The 22,665-nt window shown below is 40.7% G+C and overlaps 1 protein-coding gene across 1 annotated transcript in view; it reads right to left on the reverse strand.

Annotated features, from left to right (window-relative positions):
• Positions 1-1,175: 1,175 nt before the first annotated feature.
• FBLN1 (fibulin 1) overlaps positions 1,176-22,665 on the reverse strand; it is a 66,537-nt gene continuing 45,047 nt past the window's right edge. The window contains exons 15-17 of the mRNA XM_036401772.1: positions 15,168-15,310; positions 13,138-13,269; positions 1,176-2,340 (exon numbers count right to left, since the gene is read on the reverse strand). Coding sequence (XP_036257665.1) covers positions 2,201-2,340; positions 13,138-13,269; positions 15,168-15,310 — 415 coding nt within the window. The 3' untranslated portion in view covers positions 1,176-2,200. The remainder of the gene's footprint in view (positions 2,341-13,137; positions 13,270-15,167; positions 15,311-22,665) is intronic.

The raw sequence follows: 22,665 nt of genomic DNA on the forward strand, positions 1-22,665 counted from the left end.
CCAAGCCTGAAAACAGCTCTTTGAGACACATTTTCATAAACAAAATACAGCTAGAACCAAGTGGAGGAGTGGAGCTCCAGAGGAGGGACTTGACTTGGAAGGAATGCATCACCACTTGTCCTCCTCATTGGTGCTTTTCATCAATTATGCTAGTTTCCTGAAACCTATAAAATTGTATGCACCCCTGTGGGCATGGACTTTTGTGGACATTCTTCCATAACTGCTCCTGGAGCTCCAATAAAGACCCACTCTCATATTAGCTCCTATACTAAAACTATCTCGAGTTTCATTTCTAGGTTGAAAAAGGCATCACCCTCCATTTGATTTATTGGTTTCTCATTTAAATGGGGTGACTCACCTTCCATCCAAGCAGTACCAAAGCCAGACTTACAGATCACACAGACAATGGCAAAGGGAACTGATGCTTTGTTTAAGCTCTGTTAAAGCCCACCTACCTGGGAAAAGCCTTTCCAAGGTGATGAGAGCACCCCAGAGGTGGGTTCCTTGTCCAGCTGCATTACTGATCTCTGGTGTCAAGAGTGAGACTTGGGAGATGAGTTGTCAAGCTCAGATGGGTAAGAAAAAGGCGACGTGGACATGGCATGAACATCTCCATCCCTGCCCACCACGTGAATAAAAACATAAATACAATTTTCCTACACAATGTGGCTTAACACCACCAGAGAATAATGAACAGTCATGTGTCAGCATCCCTGTAAAAGCCATTTCTGCAACACTAAATGCAAACTGCTGAAACACAGCAAGAGGGCTGCTGCTCACAGAATCATCCCTCAGAGCCCACACTTGTTTTCTGCCACAGCTGGCACCTGCTACTTTCTGCATCAACAACATCCTCCCAAACACACCCAGACCACAAACACACATTTAAAAAGTAAAGGTAGCAGGGTCACACTGACCTTAAAGTTCATCCAGTGCCAACCCCTGCCATGGGCAGGGGCATCTCCCACTATCCCAGGTTGCTCCAAGCCCCATCCAGCCTGAACTTGGGCCCATCCAGGGATGGGGCAGCCACAGCTTCTCACAGCAGCCTGTTCCATGCTTAGTGCCAATAATGACCAAGGGGTTTGAGTGGGAATATGAATATGATGAATTTGCTTACAAAAGCTATATCATATAATTTTCCTGGGAATCAGAAACCATGGCATACTTTGGAGTATTTCCCATCTGACCTTCTTTATTTCCTCATATCTTAACACAACAAACTGAAACATAGAGTTATTTCTTTTCTGTTCTGTAATAAAAAAGATACAGTATTTTGATGCCTAGAAAATACATTAAACATTCATTTATTGGTGAGATTTTCATTATATAATTACATATGCCTTAGTTGGGTGCATAGGAAATGTACAGTTTAACATGCTAATTTTATTACCAATTTTAAAAAGGCATGGAGCTTTATAACAGACAGGAGATAAGGTATGAATTTCCCATGTATTGCTGAGTACTGGTGAGATTGGAATTGAAGCAATATGCTGTGTTCCTGTAACAGATTAATTTCAATGCGAGGTACTTGTTCAATTAGAATCAAACAATCTTAAAATCAAATAATAAGTACCAAAAAAATAGGAGTATTTTTAATATGTGCAATAGCTTGTTAGTCTCTAAGTATTTCTAATTCCTTTTGCACTTCCTCCGGTGGCTGCAGCTGAATGGCACTTCTTAAATATCCAGGCTGAATTTTTCAGGAATAATTAGCAGTTCTGGGGACCTATTCAGAGGGCCCAAACCTATTTATCACTCTCTGAGAATCCTCCTCAAGGTAGTTAATTTGAGATGAAATTGTTAATCCTTATCCAACTTCTTCCATCCAAAGACACCATATACTCATCCCAATGAACTCTGACATCTGTTTTGTTACACAGCCTCTCACCCAGGTTATCTGGCCAAGGAGATCTGTCCAAACATTTAGAAAAGTTTTAAACTTCACCAGGCAGCTGAGCAGTTTTACACACTACATATTTATACAAACAACTACATCAGGCTCATTTAATTTGCTCAGCCCTATGTCTAAGTCAACATAATAACTTGTTATTTGCCTTAAACTATAAACCAAATATTTAAAAACAAAACAAAAACAAAACAAAAAAAAAAAAAGAACACTATTGGGTTTTAAAAACAAGAATATGACATAATAGCTTGTGGTAATGTTTCAGGCTGGAGCACTTGCTGTGGGTGTCCCTCAGAACCAGTACTCGGACACGAAGATGTGCACGTTGACGATGTTGCGGTGGGACACCACCCCGCCCATCACATAGTTCATCTCCAGCTTCAGGATGGCGTGGAAAGGTCCAATGATGGGCCTCACCTGGCGAACTACACCTGTGGGGACGGAAATGGGTGGCTGAGATTAGCAGGTCTAGCTGAGTCTGGAGGATCTACACCACTCTTGGTGTTCAGTATAGCCCAGAGAAAGGTATTTTATCTATTGCGCCTGTAAACAGCTTGCAAAAGAAGTATAAAATACAGCTTTTGAGTCAAAATATCTGGGAGATCTATAATGAGCACTCAAGTGTTGCAAATGGCAAAACTCTCCTAATATATTCTGAAATCAGTATTTTTTTTTACCTTTATCAAATATCTGGAAGATCTATAATGAGCACTCAAGTGTTGCAAACGGCAAAACTCTCCTATGTATTCTGAAATCAGCATTTGTTTTTTAACCTTTTATTTGGAGACACAAATTCAATAAGCATGCTGTGACACTGGTTTTACGTAGTGCAGAAGGACATCTCCCTTGGTAACCCAGAACAGACATTGCTCAGAGGAGTACACAAGCACACCTGGGAACTCCATGAAATTCCTGGTATCATGTTGAAAACCCCATTTCATTTAGAACAGTAGAAACTATCTGTATTGCATCAGTAAAACCAGCCCTTCCCCTGTGAACAGCAGATGACACCAGTCTGTAAATCATTAGTGTGCTGACTCATGGATAGACAACCCCACTGGACACAACAGGAATAAAGTTTAATGAGGAAAGAGGGCTATCTCTGCCCCATGTCATCCTCAAGTGAGAGTTTGCCATTCTTTTGCCAGCATTGGGGTTCGATAAGTTTGGTGTTGTCACCAGGATGAGGTGAGAGATGAGAATTTGACTACATGTTCTCAGAAGGCTGATTTCATATTATATTATATTATATTATATTATATTATATTATATTATATTATATTATATTATATTATATTATATTATATTATATTATATTATATTATATTATATTATATTATATACTAAAACTATACTAAAGAAAGAGCAAGGATACTCTGACAGGCAGTTTGATTCAGAAGGAAATGCACAGTTTAAGGAAGGATGGTTTGAGATCTACTCCTCCTGCATGCTGGGGATTACAATGGAGTCCCAGCTGAGCCCCTGCAGCTGTTCCCTACCAACACTCTGGCCTGAGATCTGATGGGAGACATAAATGTTTGCTTATGCAGCCTGTCAGCACCTTTTCCTAAGGCAGTGATGGCATTACAGTTCTGTCCTGTTCAAGCACTAACTAATATCTTCAGCATGCAGTGAAATTGCAAACTTCTCACCACAGTCACTTTGCCTGCCATATTTGATGAATGCACTTCTTAAGCATCCTGCCCCCTACAATTTATATGCATGCATATATATATATATATATACTTATATTTTATTTTTTATTTTTAAATTTTCTTTAGCTTTCTTGGCTACTCTGCTGTACCTTATAAAAATGACTGGGCTTGGCAGATGATGTATTGAAACAGAAAATCCTTGCTAAAATTGTCCTCCCTTTAGGGTAGTATTTAAAGCATTTTACTAACAACACATCACATTATTGCAGGCTCTAAATGAGAACCATGGAAGTGCACAGCACTGAAATCACTCAGTGCTGGCAATCTTTGACCAACTCCATGAGCAGCTCCTGCAGTCACCACCAAGCCCTAGAGAGCAAAGGCTGCTGGTTTGGTTTGGCACTCCTATTATAGCATTCTACACTTTCTGCACCACTCCACTGGTTTATTCTGCTCTAGAGGTGGGACTGCAAATGGTGTTTTCTCTGCTGTGCTGTGCCACAATATGGCAAATATTCACACATCACAGATGCAGCATTCAAAGCCATTAGTAATAATATCATCCCTGTTGAGGTGCACCCTGCTAATAGGCAGGGAAAAAGGTGCAATGGGCAAACAGTGCAGGCCATGTGGCAGTGCCTTTTCACACAGTTCCCTTGCTGCAGTTTTAAAATCCAGCTGATAAAATGGCTTGAGAAGTGAATGCCACACATGCTGACAACTACACTGAAGAAAGAAATTGAGGGAATGTAGAAAGAAACAATACTCTGACAATATTTATTTCTACAGTTTGTTGTGCCAATGTTCTAGATGGTCCTGAAATGACCACCACTGCAGGAACTATTTCCCTTCTCTCCCATTAAATGAATGGGGATGATACAGTATAATAATACAGGCAGATGGCTTTGTGCTACAGCATATGTGTAAGGATGCATTCATTCTGAATAGGTAGAATGAAAAAAAAAAAAAAAAGGATAAACCCTTGAAATGTTCATATTAGAGGTTTGCTGCTCTTGGCAGATTCACTCCTTGAGAGCTTTGCATTTTTGTTTTGTGACAAGTGCTAAAATGGTGTTTTTCTTCACCAAACTCAAGGACAAGCACAGGTGGAAACCATGCAAGATGTTTTTCGCACAAAAGACCAAAATAAAAAAATCTTGAGATCTAGGCTTGGTCCATGCACTTCCCTAGATCCTTTCTGGCCTTTCTGGAGATTGCAGTGACATTTGCCTTTTTTCTGTGGGAACTTTTGATCACCACAATCTTTTAAAGATACTTGAGAATGCCTTACAATGACATTGGCCAGTTCCCTCAGCACTTGTCCCTCAGCATTCATGGACTTGGTTATTCCCAGTTCAAATGTTCCCAAACCTGAACCTCCTCCACTGTGGGTGAATATTTCCTGCTCCGTATCTTCCTCTTGCTCTGAGAGCCCCAGGATTTCTGAAGGCCAGTCTTACCAGTAAGGAATGAGGCAAAGAAGGCATTGAATACTTCAGCTTTCTCCATGCCTTTTGTCACCAGTTCCCCTGCCCTCACCACAGGCAGCCTCCCAGGCATTATTTTCCTCCACTCCTCTCCAGTTCATGACTGTGCCTAAAGGAACAATCTAGCTGTCAAACTGCAGGCATTTCCCAGACCACCAGATATCTGTCTGCTGACTTCAGAAAGTTAATTTATACTTGAGATTCCTCCATCTCTCAAAAGCTGAATAGGTTTTTTTTGTTTGTTTTTTTGTTTTTTATGTGTGTGATAGCTTTTTATATTTTTCTCCATTATTTGTCACAATAACAATGTGGCTCCTGCTATGTGGTGCTCTATAGTTTCTGATATAATATGCTTCATTAATAAGTGGCTGCTCTTTGTAAAATGAAATATTTCTTGCTAATCAGCACTTCAGGCATCAAATCATATTCAGAAAAATAGCTCTGAAGATATCATTAATCCTTAAGAAGCCACACCTGACAAACATAACTACAGTGAAAGGATTCAGAAAACTCATTAATCAAAATACAAGTACCAAAATAGATTTCCTCTTGCTTTGAAGTATATTGCCCTCATAACATTGTGAATTAGACCTTCATTCAAGTTTGATGGTGAACACTTCACAAAATAAAAGTTTTGGAGAATCAAGTCTGAGCTGGATGTTAACAAGGTTTCCATGCTGATGGAGAACTGCTTCACAGGAATGTGGCTGGCTATACAAATCTTTGCTGAACTATATGGGGACAAGATTTTCAAAAACATACTTTTCAAACATGAACATCCCAGATCTTTATTTAGGAAAAAGGCCTTTTTTTCTACTGTTGAGCAACCAGATGCTTATAAAATACCTCAGAAGTCAGTTTGGCCACATAAAATTCACTTTTATAAGCTATATGACACTCAGGGTAATTTCACTGTTGGTTTAAGCTGATCAAAAATAGTGGTCCTGTAATATTCTCCACCCCTTTCCTTGGATGAGCACCTGGCAGAACCAAAACCACAGCCTGCCACACAAGCACTCCTCTGACCACAGGGTGGAGTGTGTGCTCAGAGGTGGGCAGGAGAAGGGGATTTCCCTTTGGAGCACCAACAGAGCTCCCCAACACTGAACACAGCACTCTCCTGTTGGGAATAGAAGGGTAGCAGTGATTTGGGCGCTGTCACAGTGAGTTCTGCGCCGGTGGCATGAACAGGGCTCCTAATGACCCAGGCTGCTGGTGCAGTGCTGACTGCAGGGGCACGTTACCCTGGGAGATAAAAATAGTATATGTGCATGTGTCTGTGTCCATGGAGAAGTTCAACAAGCGCTATCCAACAGCGCAGCTCAAGGCACTGGATGCTTCTCTGAGAAGTGTCAAGGAGGACCAGGGTCATGTCAAGACACCCCTCAGAAAAACAGGGTGACCATGCCTGGGACAACAGCCACCACCTCTGGCTCACATCCCTCCCTTAGGCAGGAGATCTGTGGCCACCAGAATCATTTATAAGCCATGAAAAGGCAGAGCTCTCCTTTAAAAACTGCTTAAACAATTGTCCAAAACTCCCCAGGTACTCACAGCCTTTGAAGTTTCCACCTAGGGTACAAGTGTTAGTTGAAGTTTGCCTAAAACTGAATCTTCTTCTCTTTTCCCTTTCGCTTCAACTCCAAAGGAAAAAAATGAAATTACAGTACAGGAATTACATTTCAGCGTGGAAAAAGTATATGTCTGCATTATTCAACAGATGAGAAATTTAGGATTCAGTTTGTTATGAATTCAACAACTCCATCAAGTTTAATTTCATTAACCCTTGGGCTTCTCTAGAAATCTTTGATTGCTGAAATGCATCAAATAAAGAGGCCATAAAGAAGTGTCATCACATTAACACATTTTTTGGCCAGAAACAAATGGTGAATATTTTCAAAGCTATTATCTGTCATGTTGGATCATATGGAGCCTTGGTATTATGAAAGAATTTTTTTTAAAAATCTTTGATTTTACTGAGGTTTGGCTAGTTTACAAATACTGTGATCTTTATTAAGGACACTAAATAACTTCAGAGAGATGTGCTTTTGTCTTGGTTTGGCAAACTTGAAGTACTTTTAGATGTCTGGTTTGCCTTCCAGCCAAACCTGGCAATGGGTTTCATTGTTGACAGTGCTGTGAAATCACTCGTGCCTAAAATGCAATAACTGTACTTGAAGTAGCCTCATTAAGAAATAGTTTACATCATATATTTTTAATCTTTCCTCTTCCACCTTTAGGAATGTGAGATGCTCTGTGTATTAAAAAAAGAGCCTTACACATTTACTAAAACAAGTGGAAAAATTTCAGCGATGAATGTCCAAAATGTGCAAAATCACAAATATCAGCCTCTTGCTACTTTATTCCCAATATTTTATTTCATGTGAGAGTGGCTATGTTCACCCTGCCTGTCTCACAGTCACATTATTCCAATTCAGCCACACTTGGGTCCACGACACCTGGGCAATTAATTATTGCAGCCCTTGTGATGAAAGCATTTCTTGGCAAAGAGCCACAGTTATGGCACACAGCATGATATGGCTCTGTGATTTGATTTACCATGGGAGAAAAAGAGCTTAATCCTGAGGCTTTGACACAGAAGCCCCTATAGAGTGCTCAGTCATCACCTTGAGGCAACAGCTCTGCTTTTCCTGTTTGCAGAATTCTGATAAGGAGGCTTCCTGAACTTTAATGTCAATTCCTGACCAGTTCTCAAAGGCTAAAATAAGGGTTCACTTCACCACATTTTTCCCCTTTAAGAACAAAAGGTAGGGTTGTTTTTAAGTGAGCCAGGCATCTGTGTATCATTCTGAGAAAGATTTAGGATACACCTTGGGTGTTATTCATTATTCCTATTCTTTTCCATTTTTATGGGGTGTGTAGGTGCTGCTGCAGGAGTAAGATGGTTGCTATCAACACACAAACTTGGATAAAGCAGCAGAAGCACCTGAATCACAGAATTATTAAGATTGGAAAAGATTTTTCCAGACCATTAAATCCAACCTTTGACTAAACACCACTGTCTCAACTAAAGCAGAGCACTGGGTATCATTCCAGTCATTAATCAATTGCACATACATTTCACACTAGGAGATCATCATAAAAGCAGGTCTTTGGCTGCTTTGAACTGGGGCACAGCACGTCAGAAAGCTGGATTCACACAGACATCTCTCAGAGGAGCTGCTATAGTATGTTTCTTGATGTACTGGATTTCAAATCTGGCTTTATTTGCTCGTTTGTGCAGTATCTCAGCCCACTGTTTAACATGAATACCAGAAAATGCATGCTATGCAACCTGACCAAGGACTTTGGTGCTCTTTGCTGTCCCTAACCTAGTCCATTTCTTTCCCAAGTTGTCGGGTTTTGTACTTGCCACCACAGTTCACAAAACTTCATCAGAGTTGCAGTTTAATTTATCTGCCTGCTGAGCTTTATGGAAACTGTAACCAAAGGTGGTCTGTACCAATGGTAATACCTTGTACCACCTGAGAGGTGAGATGAACAGAGATGAAGGAGGAGAATTGAACTAACCTGACTCTTGCAATGAGCTGGAGTGAAATTTGGCATTAGGAAGGTTGTTCCCCTTGAGATCAAGACTCATTCTCACCAGAAAAGCACCTTCAGCATTTCTCAGATATGAAATGAAAATTTGCCTCCTGCTCAAGGTGCTTCTTTGCCCCCAGAAGAGCTCTCCATCCTCTTTTTTTTTTTTTTTTCTGGAGGGGAGGGAGGGTGTTGAGCTATTTGGCTACTGAGCAGTGCAGTCAGCAGCCTCCTGAAAGGGCAGGTTTAGGCAGCAAATCCAGGATCCCATTTACCAAATGGCTTCTGGGCACCCTCATCTCCAGTGCACTGCTGCTGATTGCAACAGGGCAACCTGGCACAGAGAAAAACGCACAAAATATTCTTTTCTGAGGAGGCCCTCTTGCGAGAGAGGAAGCTTAGGGATGAAACCAGAACAAAGATACTGAAAGGGACTGTGTCTTTTTTAATGTGCAGCTGCAAAACCCTGTTGAAAAACCTACTGAATTATGTCCTGCTCCATGACATAGGCATAGCAAGAACCAGTCAGCCTCTGCCCCAGAGACAGAGTTTGGGGCAGCAGAGGAGAGAGGAGCAGAGGGAAATGTGAAGGTACTTGCCTGGCAGTGGAGAGTGGGTCCAGGGACAAAGTTCAGAACCAAATCTTTTGCAGACCAATGATTGAATTTAATGTCAGACCATACAAACATTTGCATGGAGGACTGTAAAAAGACTGCCACACTGTGAATGGTCAAACTACTTATGAGATCCAGAACTACTTATGAGATCCAGAACTACTTATGAGATCCAGAACTACTTATGAGATCCAGAACTACTACCCCTGTGCTAAGGACAGGGGTCACAAAAGTCAAACAGCCCTCAAGTCTCTTTCTCCTGCCCCAGCTAAATGGGATCTCACAAACACTTGCTCATGGTACTTGATTTTGTTTAACTTCTTGATCATTTTTGACAAGTCTCTCCTCAGACTCTGGAACACACTAAACGATGATACCACAGTGGAAATTAGACTAGTGATAAATCCAGCATAGTGCTATCAGTAGTTGAGACACTTTAATGGCTCAAAGGTGGCATCACAAACTGTCACCCACAGAAAAGAGGCAGGAAATTCAGGACAGAGACAGCAATGGAACCCTTTCAAATAACAGTGGAGAGCATCTACACACATATCAGTGTGTACAAATGCATTCAAGTACCAGCACAACCCCCCATTGAAACTCCATAGTGACTTTTTATAGCTACATTGGCTCTGGATGTTTTCCAGAAGAATAGCACCATTCTGCTTTATAGGCAAGGATACAGGCTTAGGTTTTTAACCAAATGCAATATGGAAGATCTCAGCCAATCAAAACTTCTTTTAGATGAATTGTGAAATTTTAAAACCTTCCTGAAGTTTACCAGACTACAAGGTGGGATTACTGTTTTAAAAAATGAATGCATAGCTGAAGGGGAACGTGTTTTATAGCAACTGATAATACCTCAGGCACTGATAGGACATTTTTGCACAGGTTGAAAATGCATTCTTCATTTTTCACTGACAGCTGGTTAAAGGAGGAATGCAGTGAAAAGTCTATAAAAGCTTTAAAGAAACACCAAACCTGGATGGGTCTGCACTTCTGTTTTTCTCCCACCCATGCTAGTAAGTGATGTTAGGTTGTTAACAGTATCATTTAGATTCATTGCCACCTTGGCCTGGAAACACACCAGGAAACAAGGAGTCCTCAACACCTTCTGAACCAGGAAAGATTTGGGATTTGCGTCTCTTTTTAATATAACAGGGTAAAAATATTGGAAGCAGGTTTTTTATCCAATTCTTTTTCATCAGATTGCATGAAGTCTAGACACTGCCTCTCCAGGAATGTGGCTTTCATTCTTCCTCTTCCACAGGAAGATACTTTCTGTAGGTCAGCAGAGCTACTCCTGGAGTTTGTTCTTTGTTCTTTTGTCTCCTCCATGTCCGATAGTGCTGATCATTGATTCCTGTTAATATGTTTTCTTTCCCTGACTTTGCAATACTGTTCTTGCCTCTTTCTTCTCCTACCTTTGGGACTACTCCTTCTACATATCTTTTGGGAGACTGTGTTTCTTTTTGTAACATTCCCTGGGGCAGTCCTTTTCTCTGCTTCTATTTTCTTCTTTTGTGTACCTCACAGCTGCTCCTTCACACTCATCCCCGCCAACGACCTCAGCTGCAATCTCTCCATCAGCAAAGCACAAACCAGCCTGATCAGCCATTCTCCATCTTTTCCCAGTGCTCCCTCCTTCCTCTGAATCCCTTCATCAGCTTCCTCTGGCCTGATACTGAGTCAAGGTTTATTACACTGAGGTCTTTCAGTAATTCTAGTTATTATTTTCCTGCTTTTTTCCATGTACTCTTATGCATTTCATCACGCTCTGAACTAGTCTGTGTATTCTCTTTAACAAAAAAAACCTAAACCACCCAATCAACAAAAAGCTCACTGTAGAAATTGTCAATCTTTTCTCTTGTATAGAAAATTAGTCTTGTAAAAAAAAAAAAAGATATTTGGTGATCTAATTTCCATTAGCAGACAAAATAGCTTTGATATTCTGGCCATTTCTCCTGAAATAGTACAACAGAATGAAGCATGCTTCTTATTTCTTTTACCAATGCATTTATGATTTATTATCAAAATAAATTTATTATTTCCTATACAGGCAGCAAAAAGATATTAAAAAGTATGTATAAAAAATATTTAAAAATATGCTGCATGGATCCCAGTGGCATATGTGGTCATGCAGCATGATGGTCCAGGAATACTCTCCCAGAAGCACATAAATGGATTTTTGCAACAAGTTGGAACATTGTAATTGCAGAAAGATTCCTGAAAACCCTTCTGTTACTGCCCTAGTTGGGCATTTGCTCTGCTGGAGTTGCTGTGCTCCACACAGTTCTGATGTCCCTGTAACTTAGTGGGATAACCACTAAAGCTTTCTGATACTGTCTATGCCCTTTGGGGTTTCCCTCCCTTACACAAACCCTTCCCTTTCTTTAAAACAGGGACTTTGTGAATTCTCATGGACTAAGATCCCATCTGATTTGTCTTGAAAACTTCCCAGAACTTTTTAAGGATACACCTAACATTTGATTATTAATAATAATAAAAATTATATTATGATGAGAGCAGCAGAACTGCTGCTGGCAGAATTATTTGCAATCCTAATATCACACAGACAATGTGCTGTCCTGAACCTCTGCCCCTCCAGGTAATTTCAGCTGGGGGGTTGTTTTGATTTTCCTTTTCCAATTCTGCTGTAGGCAGTTTTCTTTGCAGCTTCCATCCATTAATCTCAAAGTACTTTTACACAGAGGAATTAATTAAGAGTCTTACACACAAGAATTAATTAAGACAGTAGTAGGCATGTTTTATCATCTCCATGTTGCACAGGGGGAACTGAGGTGAAAAGAGTTGCCCAATTCTTTCACAGAGTGGGAATACACTTGGGCATGCATCATATCTTCTCAAGTCAGTGTATAAGAATATCCCTTCTCTCTTCACAATGTGAGGCAAATAATCTGGTTTACCAAGTGAAATACTACTGACACACAGTCCTGTTCTTCAAAATGGAAACTCTTCCCTCAGGCAAATACCTTGGCCAGTCGAATTTCCAAACACATCCTTCTTTCTTAGTTCAGACAGAAAGAAGCACACGGCACGAAAAGCAAACTACTGTAACTCCTGTGAGATCTGATAACATTTATACTCTGCTAAAGAAATGCCCCAATAGCTGAAATCTGTAATCTTATCCTGTTTTAACAGACTCTCCCTTTTTCTCAGCATTCACATCTATACTTCTGTTTGATCAAGAAAGAAATAGAAACCTAATGACTTAGGATTTTTATCTGCAGTTCATAAAACCTTTGCAGAGCTGACCTTGTGCTATCCTGCTTCTGAAATGCACCAGTGCCACCTTCAGACCACGTGAAACAGGGCTTTTGAAAGCTGCAGTGATTTTTCTTTTTCCCAGGACAAGTCCTGCTGAAGCACATGTATGAACCTGAGCAGAATCTGCATGTTCACATACCAAAGCACAAGTGTTCACAGGGAAGAGGAGTCCTTTATTTTCATAAATAAACATTAATAAAGAGCAATCAAATGCTACTTTTTAATACCTGGCATGAGAATTCTAGTGTATTCCCTTGCCACTGCCTGGGCAGCTCCCATTGGGCAGAGCAACACATCAGCTGGCTGAGATCTGCTCCTGCCTTACTCCTTAACATCATATGCCAACTGCTCCTGGTTACATTAGGTCCCTCATCATTTCAAAACTAGTACAATTGCAATTTTAGTTAGAGCTAGTTCTGAAAAAAAAAGTTAAAATACTTCTCAAATTAAAGAATAGGCCTCTGGTATTCTGCATAAAAAATTATCTGTGATATTAGTTCAAATTACACATATTGGATTGAAGAATATGAAATCAATGCTGGCTTGAAAATCAAGGTAGGGATTAACTACTTGTATTAATTTTTTTGACCCTGTCCTACAGTATAGCTGAAAGAAGAAAGTAGGCAGAAAACACTACTCACCCACTGTCATACCATCCATGTAACGCTTGATGATATCAAATGAATCTCTTAAATTTCCTTCTGTAATGTCAAATATGATATCTGCCTGGTTGGCCGGATATGTAGGTGTGATGGCACGAAGAAAAATGATCTCTGCAAGTAAAGAGGATCACAGAATGCACTGACAGGTATTTGAAAACATCACTGAAGAATCCAACAGAATTTGATCCAAAATGACTTGTCCTCAAAGTTGGTGGAAGACATTACCCTCCCTTACCACTCCCAGTTTGTCCTTTAAAATGGAAAGCAGAAGATCTAAGGGAAGCAAGGATTTGGATAGGTTTGTATTCTCCTCCTATTTCCACCATCCAAGGGCCCTGAAGCCAAAACACTCTTACTTTTAAAATCAAAAAAGATTGCTCTGAAGAAGCCAATCAGATTTCCAGCATGTGCCCAAAGAGGACAACACCAAGGATCCACAGGCTGGGCTGAGGAAGGGACCAAATAGATAAACCTCTCTCAACCTCTCCACTCTGATTCCCTAGGCAGTCACACAAAGTAATGCCATTACAATTAAAGAGTCCTTTGGAGTACTGGAGGAGATGTTTAGGTTTAAAAATAAAAGTGAGACTATTTTCAAGTCCCTTGTGAGGGATGGAGGTGTTATTACTCTCATTGTTATCCTCACTGTACAGATGATGAAACTTGACTTGGAGCTGTAAGAATTCACCTGAGGCCATGCACTGAATTACAGTTTACAACTTCTGGGCTTCAGCAGTAATCTCAGATCACTGGGTCTCATCTCTTCTAATTAAAACACGAGGATGGACTAATGAGGTTTGGGAAGCATCCTGGGCCAACTCCTTAGCTCTGCTGCCAGTACACCTGGTGAAGCTGAAGGGGTATGCACGGGAGCAGGAGTGGCCATGGGGCATTCCTCCATTGCCTGTGAAGCAGGGCCAGCCAAGGCCTGGAACAGGCCTGGCAGAACCTACAGGAGCTCTGCATCAGTGGTTAAATTCTTCCTGTCTGGGCAAGGACTGGGATGGCTTTTTCTCCACTCCTGCCTGGTGCAGAAGGGAAGAGTCAGCTTTGGCTTTCATTTAGGACAACTTTCTGAAACAGTTGAAAAGTTTCAGCTTTTCTGAAAAGTTTCAGCTTTCAAAAACAGCGAGGCTGAGACTTTGGGTACATCAGAAATGGGGATTTAGGGTCTTTGGAAACCCTTCCAAAATAACCTTTCTGACCTCCATACCCTTCTCTCTGTGTCTGTGCCACTCAGTAAGGTGCTGAGAGCAGCAGGCAGTCATCCCACTGATGGATGCATTGCCAGAAAATCCATACAAATGGCAAGGAGCAAAAACTGGCTCTTGATCTGTAAATTTTTTAGTTTTTATGTGAGCTAAGAAAGTGAGTAAAAAGTGAGTATGAAACTGCAGGACTTAAAAACTCACAAGTACTGCAGAGGATAGCCACTCAATTGGGTGCTTTTTGAAATTCTTGTCTTAAAAACTTTCTGCCCAGTCCTTGGAATTTCCCTTCCTTTAGTCTATAACAAACAACACTTTGTTCGTAGGTCAAAAATCAGCCAATCATCATATACTCAGTATAATTTATTTTGTGATTAATGTCTGCATGTAAGGTTTTTATTCTTGGAACGAGTCACCTGTCAGTAGCAAACAACAGGGCATAGACAGATGAGAGAAATATATTTAGTACCTTGTTCCTACAGCAAAACCTGCAAACAAGGGAAGAAAAAATGTCATGGGCCATATGTCTATTGTGTGATTAAATGTGGTACATGGGAATTCAGAGTCAGTATTTCCTTAGACTGGGAAGCAGTATGAGTTAGAGCTCAGAATGACTTTCTTTCCTCCATAAAATTAAAACTCCTGGGTATTGAAGGTTTTAATTAAATGAATGGTAAACTATAATTTGGAGCTATGCAAACATTTATTGCACCGGCAGTGAGTCTGGCTTTAGGCAAGGGTTTCTGGTGGAGGTTTTATATGCTGCAGTCTGTTAAATGGAACAAGGAACAAACCACTTACCTTCAGGTCTTGTAAATTCTCTGAACGTGGGCAGTGAAATGACAGTGTGGGAGATGGTGTGGACAGGATCCAGCAGACAGCTGACATCATTCGGTCGACAAGACTTAATGCAACGGATGGTATCTGTCTTTTCTAGTCTGACACTAAGAGAAACCAAAAAAGAGATTCATTCATATAAAGACTGAATAATTAATACTTTGTGTTTTGCAATCCAGGCAGCCGGTAACTGTAATTGATAGAAGTGTTGATTCTTCACCACAAAAACTTAGACAAATGCAGTTCATCAGAGCTTGGGGACCCCTGAAGAACTGGGTTTGGCTCAGAGTTGCAGTCAAAACCCCCTCAAACCCAGCTCTTCAAGACAGGTATGTGAAAACAAAGAGAACTGTGGTGCTCAAGATGCCATGTAAGGTCCTTTTCCAAGGACAAGCAGGACCAAACAACGAGACCCACACCCTCTCAGCAATTTCAGTGGAGCCACTTTTACTTGCACAAGCCTTTTTTTACTCAGTCATATAAAGCAGACAGAATTGTTTCTGTTTTAGAAACCTGGCATAAATATGTAAAGGGCCAACTTTCACAATTTTCAGTGTAGCAAGGGCCAGAAGAGCCTCTTTTAAGTCTTTTTTTTCACACCCTCCCTTTCCATCTGAAAGAACTGAGAAAACAGAGAGGAATGGAAACTAGGGGGAGGAAAAGTTAACCACATTATTTAAAATCTCAAAGGTTGAATTCTGAGCTTGGGGAAATGGTAAGGATCATTTCATATTCCATCTCAACCAGCTGCTCATTCGGCCTTGAAAGTCTATTAAAAGTTAAATGACTTCTCACCCTTGTCCACTAGAGTGAATTTAAAGTCACTTACAGTTCAAGAACTTCACACAATGCCCACTCTGTGTTCATGAGAGATGAAAGGGCTGTGCTGGGACTTCAAATGTGACTAAGCCCCACAAATGATCTCAACTTTGATCTGCCCATTTCTACATATTTCTAAGTGGAGAAAGAAAATGCTGCAGTGTCAGAGGAGGGGGAATGAAAAGATTAAAAGTAAGAAAAAATTACTGAGTTAAAGGGAAACCAAAAAAGGAAAATTTATTTTGTTAGATACTTCTAAAAACAAATCATTCTTGCTCTTTTCAAAATGTCTTATTTCAGTCCACACCTACAAACCATCTTTTTTCAGATGTTCAAAGGGACTTTATGGCTCTCTATTTATAATCAATATATCAGTAACTTCTTATTACGTGTTCCCAACTCTGCTCATCAAAAAAAATTAATCAAAGCATGATGATACTGTATGAAGTTAAGTAAGGGGAAAACACAAATCAACATCAAGGAACTCATGCTTCAACAGATGTGAGCTGGCACAGTCCATGGGGAGGCAAGAGAGCTGAGTTAATAAACTCCAGCTGAGCCTGGTACACAGGTATTATACAGGAATACAAGTATTCACACCCTGTACTTGATGTTTTGAGACTGGACAGGAGATACAGGGCAGAAGAGGTGGCCTGTTCCCTTTTACTTCCCACCATTATCTGTGTACAAAGTCTTGTCATGTCCTAGACACCTCACCTTAATTTATTTTGGGACACTATTGCAGATTAAGTAGTGTTGGAACACTTAGAACATCCTAAATTACCACAGCTGTCTTTAGAGAATAGAATTTGTGTGCAAAATGCATTGTGGTGGGAGTGTCTCAGGCATTCAGTAGTGGTCTCCTTTTTCTTCTTCCTGGGAATTAAATGGAGCTTTACTCTCAACTTCAGCTGGAACAAAAGGCAAATACAAGTATTTCTGAAATACTTTGCCAACAAAGCCATAATTTTGTGCAAGATGAAGTCCTAAATAAGACTTGCATTCATGATGCTCACCTGTGGAATAAAGCCTTCTGACATGACTTTGGTACAGATCAGAGGATCTCAATGGTCACAAGTGATTTGTGTTAGCTCTCATCTAAACTGAGTTTACAGATCCATCCAGCTCATAACCACACATGTGATAGATAAGTGTCTGTGCCAACTCTATTTCTTTGCACCTTTTGTCTCTCCTCTTACAAATTCCACTAACTTGGGTTTTTGGCGTTTTTTTTTTGCATTCTCTGTCTACACTGCTTAACTGGAATTTGTTCTTCCATTATACTCACTCTCTGATCACCTTTCTTTTGCTATCCCTGCTAATTGCCTCATGCCAGCATATCCAAAGTGCAGTTGATAACACTTTGTTCTCTCATTGCTTTATCTTTTTAACATCTCTGAACTGGAGTAACTTCTTTCACAACTAACATCTATCTCAAATCCTGATATTTGCTATAAATTATATGCTCTGTTCTCATAATACTTTATAATTTTATCCTTACACATCATCTTTGCATTTCATCTTCTGATTAGCTGATGTTTTCCATTTTGCTCATGTTCTCCTGCAGTGGGGACTATGACTGGCAAAAGTTTTTTCCTCAGTGATGAGAACTTTTTTATTTTTACCTTTCCTTCAAGTTTTCTGCCTCTAGCACAAATTACAGCTTTGGAGGTCATCTTCCCTCTGGGCATTTTCATTTAAAGAGAAGAAAGTTAAGAAACAGCTCAGCTGCTCTGATTATTTCCTGAGTATAATCTTTTCATACTTCTAAGGTCCTGATATGATTCTTTTTCATATTGTCTCTCAGATTCAGTCAGTAAGTTCTTTGGATCAGGAGCTGTGATTTCATTTTCATTTGGAAAATATAAATAGCACTATGTAATTACCTACATGCTCCTGAAAGTCCCAGTGACACTGCAGCATTCAAGCATCTGACACAGGGGAACATGAGCTTTGTGCTCTTGAGTTCCTTGCTAAATACAGTTAATTTTATGACATTGAGGGCCACATTCTCAAACTCCCTTCTTTTCCTGCCAAAAAAATATATATTCATGTTTGCAAAAATGAAATTTATTTTTCAATATTTATCCTACTTCATTATGGCCTCATAAGGAACTGGTAGCCAGAGAGCATTTACATATAAGCACCTTCTGTGGCGGTAATTAACCCCACTAGCTCAAGTGACATGGGCTGTGCTCTCAGTATTTAAACCTGGGACTCTCTCCCCAGCTTCTGGCACCTTTATAAGGATGTGTCAACAGGCTTATTAAACACTGGCATTCCTTAGGAGACCTGAACTCCTGTCAGCCAGCTGTGATAAACTTTGCCTTGGGGAACATGTAATAGTCTGGCAGAGTGCTGCAATCCTGCCCTGATCCAGGCATCCAGGAGTCATTCCTTGTGCTCAGGTGATTAAGGCTCATGCTCTTGCTTTAGAAGGTTCCCAGTTTCCACCCTTGTACCCTGACTGTGCTGTCAGCACTTACATAGTGAGATATTTTCTCTACAGGTGCATTCACATGGATTATTCCCTGTTCTTCTATGGAATGACTGTTCTGTCTGTCTAATGAGCAGCAGAGACACCTGAGCCCAGGGTAGTGTAGAACATTAATTTTTGGATCATATCTCTGGGAGTGAGCTTTTAATATTTATCAGCACAAGGACTCTGTGTAATGAATAAATCCTCTTCCAGCTCAGAAAACAAAAGAATTCCAAAGATATTCCAGTTGTATTGTTCTTGACTGTTTAGAAGTAAACAAAGAAAGTGAAAGCAAAGGAAGAAAGATTTGGATATTGGAATTCTGACTGACTTCTCAGAGCACTTATGGTTTGGTGTGATGGTAGTTGTGGATAAAGTCTTTAGTGGTCACAATTTATCAGCTTTCATATGAAAGCTGGAGAGACAACAGTGTTATGAGTCAAATCAAGTATTTTTTTCAAATGTTCTTGTAGATGGGAATGTTTCAGGATATAGCTTGTGAAACAGAAAGGAGCTCTCTGCTATTAGCTGAATGCTGTTATGAAGTGATTGCTGTTCTGCTGTCATTAGCTTTTCCATTCAGCAAAAATTCCACAGAAAGAAAGATGAAATATCTCTCAAATAAATGTTCTTTAGAGGAGATTAGCTTTTGTACCATCCTTAGAATCTGGAACTGGGATCTGTACCTGGTGGAAATCAGCATTAGCTCATGGGATACAACAGAGCAAGAATAAATTGGACAGCTTGAGAATCTGGCTGCACACTTTTATACTGACCCATGTGCTGGGGCTCCTCAGGGCTCCTAAGGGTCCAAGTTATGCCCTTTTAACAGATTGCCAGAAAATCCACACTATTTGCCACATAAGGGATGAAATTTTCTAGAGATGTCTCAGTTGAGACAGTTCAAAATATTTTCTTTGGAAAATTTAGACCTAAACCTATGTAACTGTGTATGATCAGCTGACTCCCCTGCTGTGTGAAGTAAATTAATAGCTTTCAGTCCTCAGGATGCTCAGGTAATGAACCCTTAGACACCAACTTCTGCTTTGTATTATGATGCAGAGTACACAGAAGAATCTCCACAAATTAAGATGTTCAGTTACAGGGGAAAGTGGAAAACTGTGATGATGATGGCAAATAAAATGCAAGTGCAGCATGCAACAGATGAACTAAAACTTTATTAAAATCGGGGGGGAAAAAAAGCTACTCTTAGAAGAGAAAGAGTAGCCAGTGATGGCTGTAAGTTTGGGATCAAAGCTGTGCAGAGACAAAGATAAAAAGTTTGGCAATAAATGTGTTGACAGTTCCGTGGCGGGAAAGTCGCATTTGGATTGTCAGGAGAAGGTCTCTGGGCTCTGTGATTTGACGCTGCATGACCACAAGGCCACTGTGGTTGTTCACTTTTTTTGTGGTGAAAAACCCCTCCTGGTTCCCGCTGATGATGGACAGCTGAATTTTATCCCCAGGGACAGCATTGGAAGGGCCCATGCGGAAAATGTCGGTGGGTACTTGGATGTTGGTGGGGAAAGAGAGGTGATAGTAGGTTATTCTCAGAGGCAGGCTCTGGCACTCCTTATTTTCATTACAAGGCAAGCGCTCACAGCGACTGCAAGAAAAGTGAGAACACAAGACAAGAGGAAGATTAGCGCACATTTAGCGAGTGGGAGGGAGAGCAGGGGCACTGGGGGTGGGAAAAGATAGCCTGGCTTGCATCCTGCATCCACTCTTCAGCCTGGCACCTCACTCATATTGCAAAGGGACAGGAATTCAATAAGGATGAACTTGCCTGCAGCTGGGGCTTTGGGAGAAGAGTTGCCATTGTCAGAAGTGTTGCCCTTGCTCTGCAGGCACAGATGGATCAAGTCTGGCACCTCAGCAGGGGTGAGAGTTTATTTTCATTTACATCAGCCAAGCCCCCCTGGGAGAACACTGCCACCGTTTTCTCCTCCAAGGTTTATTCCTTTGCCGGTTGGACATATGTTCAGTAAAGGAAGAGATTCTAAATGGTAAGGGTGTTGTCTGTGTCTTACTTGGGATGTATGGCTGTATTTTAAGACTGAGTGAAGTATTCTGAAAACCATGAATGTCCAAGGACTTGGTCTCTGAAGAGGAACCTTTTCCTGCTGATATGGCACAAGAACTGTTCTGTGCTATCAGAACCAACCAGAGACAGTCTAACACCCATCTAGGCAAGCCGTGAAAACAAGATCCAATGGCCTGATGTCTCCAGCAATGTGTCCTACACGTTCAGTCTCCTCCTGCATAGCCCTAAGTCATGGCAGTGATTTCCCATGACTTTCTGGTGAGAGAGGAGTTTGCCCTCGGTTCTTTCATTGCCTCAGCACCGTGTCACAGTGAAAACTTCAGAGCACCAGCAAGAGATCACCCACACAGGCTGGCAGGCAGCAACAAACCTTTACATGAGCAGTCACAGTCTTCATGCATTCTGTTCCAGAGAGAAGTGAACTTTGTCCAGAAAAATATGGCATACAGCTATGGGCATCCAAGTCACTGCTGTTTAAGGTGTTATAGTTTATGAACACATTAATGAAGATCTGACATCATGGTACCTGGTGGGTTTGAGAAGTGTGTAAAGGATTGCTCACTGGGTAAGATTGTATGCATTTCAGGTTAAAGATATGCCCAAAGCACCACACAGGTATCCAAACATCCTTTCAGGCAGGTGCGTGGAAGTAAAGGTAGACAACAACGATCTCAGCTGGATGATGACTTTGCAAAATTTCATCATTATCAGGTCGAGCATTTAGCTCCAAACTCACCTCATGCAAAACTATGAATCAATTAAATTACATGCAAGAGTCTCTCCACTCCAACCAGTATTTGCTTCACCAGTTGAAATTTTGGAACCTAAACAATTTCTTTCTTTACCAAGAAATGCTCCAGCATGAAAGCATGGTTTGTTTCTTTTACCACCTCAAGGAAATCTGAGTGTCCATTTCATTACTTTATTCTGACATGAGTTTGAGCTCCTATCAGCAGCATCTGCTACCAACAGAGCTGTGGTTCATGAGCAAGCCCCACTTTGTTGCCAATGCATGGTGATCTGAATTCCAGGAACTCCTTGCTATATGCAAAATCAGCACTTTCAAGAAGACTAATTAAAAGTACCCTCAGTTCTTCAATTAATGTGTTGCATGTTTTCTTTTAATACCACTTGCAAACAAAAGTGGTTCTTTGAAGCAATTCTTTGAAGATTTGAATGCATTCTTAGTTTTATTCATGTGTTTAAAGATCACGCACAAGTCCTCACAGGATGGCCAGCTAATTAAGTGTGGATACTCTTGAAGTATTTTCAGGTATGGAGAGCTCTGCATTCTTTTCTGAAACGTCATTAATAACTCCACTAAGGAGAATGACTTGGTGTTGTTCAAATCATGAGGCTACTTGGTTTTGCTGAAATCATGGAGCAAGTTGAGACAGTTCATTCCTTAGTTGGAAATGTTTTCTTCAAGTACAACTTCTTAGAAGCTTGTACATGCTTATGAGCACTTACACTCTCATAAAGATGCTCTCCCTTATTATTTTATAAAAGTAAAGCACATTTTTAAATTATGGCTAGATTTTTTTAAGAGAACAAAAACCAAAGCTTGCAGCTTTCCAAGAAAAAGGATGTCCTGTGGATTCAGAAAGTTATTTGTGAAGATAGATGTGCCTGCAGCTAGGAGCTAAAATTATTCAAAATTCATCATCATTTATCTCATACTTTGGTGGTATGCACTGCACACTGCACTGTAGGTTCAGTTAATGTGCAGTAATTGTTCCCTCAAATAACCACAGAGGAGAGATGGCAAATATTATTGCTTTCAAGAGCCAGAGTTCATTCTGGGGTCACACACCACAGAGGCAAGGAGCAAAGAGCATTTCAACCCTCTCTAGACTTCAGTGGGCAGCAGGAAATCACATGGTGGGAGGAGGGAGGGCCCTGTGGCTCCTTGGGACAGGTGAGAGCTGTCTGCAGAGCTCCTGGGTCCTGCCCCTGCCCTGTGAGACACAGGACAGAGCCAAGGAGCCCAGCAGGAGAGGGGAGTTCCTGAGGAGGCACAAAGTGCTACCAGAGAAAACCAGCCCAGAGCCCAGGGGCAGTTTTATATTTGCAGTATTATTATATATTATATTATTATATATTATATTATTATATAATAT

Source organism: Molothrus ater, chromosome 5, assembly GCF_012460135.2.
Source record: "Molothrus ater isolate BHLD 08-10-18 breed brown headed cowbird chromosome 5, BPBGC_Mater_1.1, whole genome shotgun sequence".
Lineage (NCBI taxonomy): Eukaryota > Metazoa > Chordata > Aves > Passeriformes > Icteridae > Molothrus > Molothrus ater.